General features: G+C 36.1%; 1 protein-coding gene across 4 annotated transcripts in view; it reads right to left on the bottom strand.

Moving 5' to 3' along the window:
* Positions 1-2,017: 2,017 nt before the first annotated feature.
* Positions 2,018-9,651, bottom strand: part of zdhhc1 (zDHHC palmitoyltransferase 1) — an 18,532-nt gene continuing 10,898 nt past the window's right edge. For 2 of the 4 annotated variants that reach the window (XM_016552919.1, XM_016552918.1), the window contains exons 8-11: positions 7,322-7,413; positions 5,742-5,856; positions 5,491-5,593; positions 2,018-3,635 (exon numbers count right to left, since the gene is read on the bottom strand). In XM_016552919.1, coding sequence (XP_016408405.1) covers positions 3,106-3,635; positions 5,491-5,593; positions 5,742-5,856; positions 7,322-7,413 — 840 coding nt within the window. In that variant the 3' untranslated portion in view covers positions 2,018-3,105. The remainder of the gene's footprint in view (positions 3,636-5,490; positions 5,594-5,741; positions 5,857-7,321; positions 7,414-9,651) is intronic. The other 2 variants (XM_016552921.1, XM_016552920.1) reach the window with 2 other exon arrangements.

Genomic DNA, 9,651 nt, shown 5'->3' with positions numbered 1-9,651 from the left:
TTTACAATCACACAGCCGAGATTTTGCTATATATCACTGTATGTGAGTATACTGTATATACGCAAACAAGTAGGATCAATTTAAATATCCAACTTTATATGGAAAGTTGTACAATATTATTATTTACATTTTGGATTTTATATGTATTACTATGCTAGTGCGAGGGTAAAGTTTGATAGGCCTATTATAGTAGTTGTAGGATGAAAGAACAGCTTTGGATATAAACTTTTGATCTCACTATTACATACTGACAATGCAAAATTCTCTTCAGTGCACACAGTATAATTCATGAGAAGTCATAATAAGGCCTTTGTTTGACTATGATGATCAGAACAGTCTATAAATCTGTTCCACTGACAATAGTTTGAACATATAAATCAGCCAAGGTGAATTATGAAAACTGAGCTCTTCATCTCTGGTGAATAATTGCGTGCAGTGTGCCGCTGGCTCCAGCCAAAAGCTTTCTGTCAGTAATGCTGCTGCTGTCACTGTGAGTCCTGTCACAAGTTCTGCTGCATGCCTCTCTTCAGCAGAGCAACTCTTGACTGTCAGTGTTACGCTGTTGTAGTATCCTGATGCCATGGTTACTCTGGGTACACACAAACAGCCACCGTGTCTGGAACAAAAAAACTTGCAACTGCTCTTTTAAACATTATATTTTGAAGGCTTATAAAAATATAATATACCTATGAAAAGATGTTAATATACCTATGAAAGATTTTAAAAGCAGAATAGGCAGCACTTTTTTATAGTAGTTTGACATTAAATGGATGTAGGAGCAGAACATGATCCTGAGCTTTGAAAGCAGGAGAAGAAGGAGAGTCTGAATGATTTTATCCAGCTGGTCAGGGAACAGGATCCATCTTGTCGGTGCTATTTTCAAAACCAAAACAATAGCCCCATTCTCAAGGCAAGAAAATCACAAGCGTAACTGCCAATGATATCATACTTCAGCTGTTGGTAAATAAACTTCAGTGGTTAACCACACTCTTATTTAGTGGATATCATGACTCTAGAAACATCGGGAGTTCATATTGAGCAAGTTTTCATCTCAATTTTTGGAGTCTAAAAAGACTTTTCCCCAACTCCACATGTGACCATTACCTGATATTGTTTTTGTCTACGCTATGGCCTTGACAACAGGCTTTCTGTCAACTTTCTGACCTATCAGTGTTTTCAGCTGATAAGCCCACCATGAATATGTAGTATTAAAATATACTAGGATCTACAGCAGGTGTTTGGGTGACACGATTGTGTGCAGGTCCTGTTAAGGTACTGAATGTTCTTTGTCACTACAGTTGTACAATTACATGGTTAAAAAATTCTTACAAGCTTCTTAAAGCATGTGTAGTTTGTGCTAGATGTTAATGTCCGATATTTGGATAATTTCTCATCAAAGTCGTCATGTATTTGTATTACTCAAGTGTTGCTATAGACACCCATGACTATTTTTGCTTTGGATTCTGAATGAATTGACGTTTACACCAGTACAGGCTGTATATCCTTAAAAGGAAATGTCCTTTGGAAAAAAATGTCTATTATTGATTCAGGACACATAAAAACAGGGCAACAAGTATGCAGTGCTACACATGCTGTTTTTTAATGAGAAGTAGTAATTGAGATTAAAAAGATAAAAGGTACAGGAATGACAATGAAAACTGCAGTCTCTGCAGTATATATTTGCACATTTTCCACATGCTTGGAATATTCAGATGATCTAGTAAATGTGCATTAAATGGAATGCATTAAATGGAATGCATTATAGAATGTGCACTTGCCTTTGCTCCATTTCCTTTTGACGAAAGTATATTTTTACACAAAGTTAAAATTAATGAAATTTTGAAATGTCTGAGAGGCATTTCCGGTTTATTGTCTTCATTAAAGAATGAGTGACTTTTGCCCACCACTAATATTGCAGGAGTCTTCTGCAGGATATTATTTATTAAAGGATGGTTTTGAGAGAATTTAACAACAAACAAACAGAAAAGAGATGATAACACAGATAACATATTAGTTAAAACATTGATTTTTAACATTGCAAAAAACAGTGTAGGAATACAGTTAAAGTAAAATTCATTTTATTTTTTTACATCATTAAAAAAAATACACAGACACATTTTCATATTGCTTCCCCATCAGGCCATCATTCAGCCACTCCCTCTACCCAAAACATCATGTACTAAGAATGTTTCTGTTGATAGATAAACAACTGTGTAACTGGGTTGTCTGAGCAGCATTTGAGATGGAGGGAGTGGACTTCATTCATAAGGGCAGACATCATGTGGCACTGCTTAATATAAGATGTTTATTTAGAAAGTGACTAAAGCACTTGAGTAAAATACCACCAGAAGTACACTCTATAGTACATACTGTAACTCAAGTTCACCCAAACACAACCAGACATATAAAAGCTGATAAAAACAACAAAAAGGAAAAGCAACAATTAACAACAATAATTAAAAAATAAGGTAACAATGTACATTAATTTAAAAATATGAACTAAAAACCCTGAAAATGATATCAGTGGTCATGCGTGGTTCATCATAGAAAACTAAACAAACTTTGGCATATATATATATATATAAGACGGGCAGCACTGCATTAAGTATTAAAAAAAAAAACAATTTGTGCAATGCTACAGCAAAGGTTGTAGTGAAATGTACCGAGTTAATGAAAGGCTAAATAAGTTGGTTCATAATGTATAGTGTCATGGATTCCTCAAAAGATTCATAATAAGTTGAGGCTCAAGTCCAAGACTTCATTCCACAATCAACAATTTCATGAATAAATATATATAAGTGAATCTGATCTGAGGTCGGACCTCATGACCCACTGTCAAACATATCTATATGCAACTTTATGCAGTATGAGGTGTTCAGGCCAAATGACACTGACCAATGACAACCAGCATTAGATGTTTTGTCCAGCAAAAGGTTCTTACTGCTGACATTCAATGGTGTTTGCATAGGTTGCATCAGGTTCCGAGTGCTACATCAGTTTTTATGTGATCCTTTTAAAGCAGCTCAAGTTTTTTTAATGGAGAAACAAGGCCGACCAAGTGCCCAGTGAGTCCTGATTAGTAGTGACGTGTCTCTGTAGTAGTCACTACACCAGCGGGGTTCCTACACTCGAGCTGAGTTTAGTGTCCTCCATATTTCTCTTTTTACCTGTCTGTTTGCGTTTCGCCACATGGGGATTTTCCTCTGTAATAATGCCCTCTTGAGGCATGGCCGGCTCTCTGCTTTCTCGACTCACGAACATAGATGGATTATGGGACACCATCTCAAACCTCTGCTCTGCAGCTTTCCGAACGGCTGCTTTCCTCTTGGTCCTGGGCTGGGGGGAGGGTAAAGCTTGTCCAGCTGCTGAGGAAGGCAAAGCACACTGGAGAGAAGAGGAATAGCTGGTGGCAGACACAGCAGCAGTAGTAGCGCCGGCCAGGGCTGCGCTGCCAAGCCGTGCCATTGCTACAGGGATCTCCTCCAGAGATTCTGCGGAGTCAGAATGATACTCAGCAGGGGGACCAGCGGCTTGTACGGGTGCAAGAGGGGGGAGGGAGGCCCGCAGGGGGAATGCTGGGAAGGGTAAGCGCTGACCAAGAGAGGAGGACACAGTGGCGGCAGCTACAGAGGAATCTATTTGTGTAAAGCACAAACACAAATCACAAAGGTAACTAACTCACACTCTGATTCACCAATATCAAGACCACTGAAAAACACCATATGGATTTTTTTTTTTTAAGTATTTGCTACAATTATTTCAGAATCTATTCAATTTTACATTTTTACAAGATTATACTTGGGAGACTACATTCTAAACTCAAACAGCTGAACTTGTGTGAATAAAAAACAGCTTATTTATGGAATCTCATTTCTGCAACCTAAGGAAAAAAACAAGCTTTGGTAAATTATAATTATGAGATGAAAATAATAAATAATTATGACATAAATCAATTATATAATTATAAAAAGTCAATTTATGACATAAACTGGCATTATAAAAATTATTAAATACATTTCAGATTATGACTTCTATGACTTTCTCATAATTCCTGCTGTCACTTATCTCCTAATTTCTACTTTCTATGTCAGAATTATTATAAAAAATATTTTTAACATTAAGACAAACTGTCATATAAAAAGTTGAACCTTCACATAATTGTAAAACTTTTTCATAATTTCTACAATCATAATAATGAGAAATTCTAAATTATTACATAGTGATAATTGTTACTCATTTGACTTTTAATCTCAATGACTGTCATAAATTCAATTTTGTCATTATTGTTTTTAAGTCATAATTATGACTTTTTATCTCATAAATATGACTTTTAATGTCATTTATTTACTTTCTTATTAACGCCATTCCAGCATCTAGGGCTGTATTCATGGCGAGAACCAGTTTAATTCATATACAAGTCTAATCCGTACACAAGTCTTGTCTTACACACAAGTTTGGGGGAGGGACCATTTAGAATCTTCCTTTTCATGTCAATTATGATTTACTAAAAAAAAAATTATTATGTGGCAGAAATAGGCTTCAGTAGTTACACACAGGCAGTTTAGGAGCACAGAACTACTACAGAACTATTCAAACACTGTAATTCCAACTGAATATTGCAACAGAGGCTAAAATAAAAGTTATAAATCAGGTAAAGACAACTGCTCTATTAGCAGGTTTTAACTGTCATATTGTAGTTTTATTCTCCTTAGTGCTATACTTCAGTCTAAAGCAAACAGGGCGTTGTTCAGTGATGCAGATCTACCACACTGTTTAATATTATAACATAGCAACGTCTTCCATAACTTACTAATCTCCTAAACCGGTGACACACTGTTAGGATTAGTCTACATTCTATCTTAGTTTTCATGTTCACTATGTGATATGCTGCCAATACTGTACTTATATGTGTTTCTAAATACAAAAATTATATTATTTAAATAAATATTTAAAAAAAAGTTAGGCACTTGCACTAATACATAAATCGGATGCCTTAATAATTGCATCAAAAACAAATGTAAAAAATATAAATGTTTTAGTTATGTATGTCCAGGCACTTCATAAAACTTTACCATTTCTTATTCTCATCTCTATTCTGTCCTGTACTCCTCTGATCTTCAGCCTCCTTGGATGAATCACTTTGTTGTATTTCTCATTTAAAATTACATTGGAGAAAACTGTCTGATAAATGAATACATGTAAACTATTGTTCAAAAGTCTGGGGTCAGCGAGATTATTTTTTGAATGACATTAATACTTTTATTCAGCAAGAATTAATTAAATTGATTAAAAGTGACAAGAAAGACATTCACACTGTAACAAAACATTACTATTTCAAACAAATGTTGTTCTTTTGAACTTTCGGCCTTGGTGAGCATAAGAGGCTTCTTTCAAAAACATGAAAAAATAAAAAATCCAACCTCAGACTTCTGAGCAGTAAGTGTAAATCAAATATTACAGTCATCAGCTGATTGTGTACGCTTGTCTTACCCTGCTCAGCAGAAGTCTTTGGCATGCCTTTGGTGGTGCTGGTGTCAATGGACCTGTCACTGTTTACCTCAGCTGCAAGTTTGTGCACTTTCCTCTTTTTTTTCTATGGAAACAAAATGAAATGGTTTTACCACATATTGAGCCAGACGGACATTACAACTTCAGTAGAGTGTGCAGGCCACTGGTTGTATAATTAGACCCTGAATTTAATATATAATTGATTTTCTGGTGGTTGTGGTGTGTGTGCACACCTGTGTGTGTTTGTGAGGGTGAGGAGATGCTTTGTTCTCTGTTATGACAGCAGGGAGGAGCTCTTCTTCACCCATGTGCTCATTGGAGCCTCTGACCCGGCCATTGCCGTAACGCCTGTGGAGAGACGCACGCCATTACTCAAAGCTTGTACACAAACGACCAAATGACATTTTTACATTCACTTATTTACTTATAACATGCACAAAATTTATTCAAAAGAAGATATATTCACTGTCTTCTATGATCATTTCTTATGATTGCTAAAATTTCCAAGAGCAAAGAGCCAAAACTTTCGAAATTCTATGGAATCACTGATCACCCAACATGACTGTCACACTCCAGCTAGCAAGAAGTATAGAATAGAAATAAGAATAGAAATAACAAGCTCTTAGTTTATATGTTAGCTTATTAGCAATATTTTTTATTGTACAGGCTGTTATAATCTCACAAAAAAATGTGCAGAGCTGTATATTCATAATTTCATTACTTTTTTTAATGAAAACAAATAACATCTGTTACTGAATAGACAATTTAACAATGAGGCCTTCAATGCAAAATAACCTGGAAAGTGAAATGCCATGGGAAACAATTCCGCCCCTATGACATATGAAATAATGTCAAAGCCTGTTTTGTAATCGCTGTTATGAAACACTGTTAATGCTGACTGTTTCTTATTAAGCAATATGACACGAGCAAAACAGGCCTCAGTAACTGCTTCTGCACAACTGGTCCAGTTAGAAGAACTGAGAAGTGAGAAGTTTAATATTAAACAAACACTCGATTTCCAGGGCTTTCGCAATTCAACAAAAAGCGGAGAAATATAAAGATTATTGTAAAATGCATACAGATATATAAGGAACTAATGGATTAGTCCCTCCAGATATAAAAATCTATTAAAAAAAATTCTTTAATCTACACAACTGATCCTCGAGCTCACAATTTAACTGTCGCACAAAAGCAGTAATATCCTTCCTTCCTTTCCAGCTGAGTTCTCAAACGGTTGACATGATACCATAATTGCCCAATAAAATAAATGAGATTATCTGTATTTTTTGAGTCACAGTTAAAGGAATCAATCATCCCCTCAAGCCACAATTGGAAGAAAATGTGCAGAGTAACGTTGATTTGGCTGGACTGAAGACATTAATGCAGGCAGGCTTAGGGGGAGAGAAAGCCAAGTCTTGGTCTTTTGTGAACGGAAGATTGTTTTTCTACACAATTATTTCTTAATGATGTTAAGTCAGTGACATTTAATCGTTTCCTTGCTTTAACAATGAGCTGTTTGGCCAGATTTGAACACTAGTCTCACTTGTTAAAATGTTTAGGGGCGGAGCAGTTTTTAAAGGTTTTTAAAAGTCTTTTATCTCACCAAGTCTGCATTCATTTGACTAAAAACATAGTAAAAACAGTAATACAATTTTTTTGTAACATTGTAAAAGTCAATTTTTATCAATGCATCCTTGCTTAAAAAAAAAAAAAGCTAAATGAAATCTATGTAATCAAAAAGCTAAATGAAACCTTTTGGGTGATATTTTTAAGTATGCTATCATGTTTTATTAATCTGGCTGGCAAAACTCACGTTGATCCTTCTTTGGAGCTCATGGCGGTTGGATCCTCTACCTCCATCTCAGGATTGGTATAGCCAAATGTCCCACTATAACTGACCTGCTGCTGCAGCAAAAACAACGATGGAAATTAAATCATGGTGAGACAGAAAGCAGGAATATCAGAGATACATTACAATTGCTTTGAAAATGAGTAGTGGTCCCACATGAAACATTAGTTGTTGCATTGTAAAGTATTTATATGCTTAAGATCCACATTAAATACTGAATGACCTTCAATGTAACACCATGATGTACAACCTTAAAGGGGTCATATGATGCGATTTCAATTTTTCCTTTCTCTTTGGAGTGTTACAAGCTCTTGGTGCATAAACAAGATCTGTAAAGTTGCAAAGACTAAAGTCTCAAATCCAAAGAGATATTCTTTATAAAAGTTAAGAGTCAACCACGCCTACCTAAAACGGCTCGTTCCTTTGATTTCAGTGATTTGGACTATGAGATGGACACTTGCTTCTTGCACTCTATGTTGCACTTTACTTTTGCTTTAAAAAAAGGATTTCATAGAAATCTGGATTTCATTTGGTTTAATAAAATATAGTTGAATAAAATATTCGTAAGTAAAATTGTTGATTTTTTTTGTGGGAAATTAATCGTTTAGATTAATCGACAAATTAGTAGATAGATTAATTGAAATAAAAATAGTCGTTAGTGGCAGCCCTAAATGCCACCAGCAGTTTTATTCAATAAATAAACTGTGAAGCTTCAGTTTGTTAGCTATGCTAGGACTAACTTATTTTTGCAACTCAACCATCATCCAATAAATCCACAATAGGTATTTTTGCACAAGTGTGTATATGGATGGATGGATGTTTTTTTCTCCATTTTGAGAACAGAAGTGTAGAAGTGTGTGCAAATTTGTGTCTTATGGGTGTGAGGTACTGATGGCACATGTGTGCTTGTGTATGTGGTAACATGAAATTAGTGAAATGCCAGCCCTGCCCAACACAACAATCTACATAGTGAGCCAAAGCAAACAGTTCTTAACGAACAGTGAAGTCACATGCACACCTCTCAAGCGCTCTCATGAGATGTACTACTGGGGTCAACTTACATAACCCTTCTACAAAGCACTTACTAAAATCCCAGCCTGCCTACTGTAGGTAAGAGATTCTTGCAAAAATGCCATGCATTTAGAATTGTAAAAGTGTATTGTATGTTACATACTTTGTAATATGTACACTACCATTCAAAAGTATGGGGTTGGTTAGATTTTGAATGTTTTTGTAAGAAGTCTCTTATGTTCATCAAGTCTGCATTTATTTATGCTATAAAATATTTTTACAATTTAAAATGTATTTCTGTGATGGCAAAGCTACATTTTCATCAGCAATAAATCCAGGCTCTTTAGTGTCACATGACACTTCAGAAATCATTCTAACATGCAGATTTGGTGTCCAAGTAACATTTCTTATTATTATAAATGTTAGAAACAGTTCTGTCAAAGAGCAGAATGTTACTGTCATGCCTGCTTACGGCCTTATATTTAAAGCACAGAGTTAAAGGTCCATCAAGGCAGATTCACACTGTCCTCAGAGCACACACCATGTGCTCTGTGGCAGGAAGTGAACTCATGGTGTGAGCTCATTTCCTATAGTTCAGTGTGAGCTCAATGTACCGCCCCTGGGAGGATTTGACAGTAGCCTGTTGGAGGAGAGGTTTTCCTGGCAATGTGTTAATTGCTCTGAGAAGCAACTGCACAGATGATTTTGTCCCCACACTAGCTTGTTTTAACAACCTGGTTGTTACAACAACTGCGTTGCCATGAGCTAGCCGCCCTGATGATTACGTATGTGAGCAACACTTGCTCGGTTTTCAGTATTCAAATTCAGTACATAATAGGGCTGTGACGGTCGCTGTGACAACCGCGGTTGTCTACTGCCACCGGCGGTAGTGCACGTGACGTCACGCACGCTATAACAAGCATAATATGAAGTTTTGTATACAAGTGTAATAACAGTAATAACAGTAGTGGAACAGTGAACCGTGTCTACACTGGACGCGACACCGCCGCGTCGCAACAGGTTGAGTCTGTCTAGTGTCTACACAGGACATTTGAACTCTATATCAGTACCTCATAAATAGGACGAGGCAGTTTACTGTCAGGGATTTGTCATGTCGTGTCGCATCCAGTGTAGAATCACTGATTATAATGAGTTTTATAGTATTTTGTCGCGCCGTGCAGCTCGCGTCCTGTAGACAGGGTGTATTTAACTTTCTTATTTAGGCTACTTTCTTGTTTAACTGTATTATTTCTTTGATATTTATTTTAGTGTTTTGCAGGCTG

The sequence above is a fragment of the Sinocyclocheilus rhinocerous genome, unplaced genomic scaffold, assembly GCF_001515625.1.
Source record: "Sinocyclocheilus rhinocerous isolate Xijiao unplaced genomic scaffold, SAMN03320098_v1.1 scaffold225, whole genome shotgun sequence".
NCBI lineage: Eukaryota > Metazoa > Chordata > Actinopteri > Cypriniformes > Cyprinidae > Sinocyclocheilus > Sinocyclocheilus rhinocerous.
This window is presented reverse-complemented; position numbering and strand designations above follow the sequence as displayed.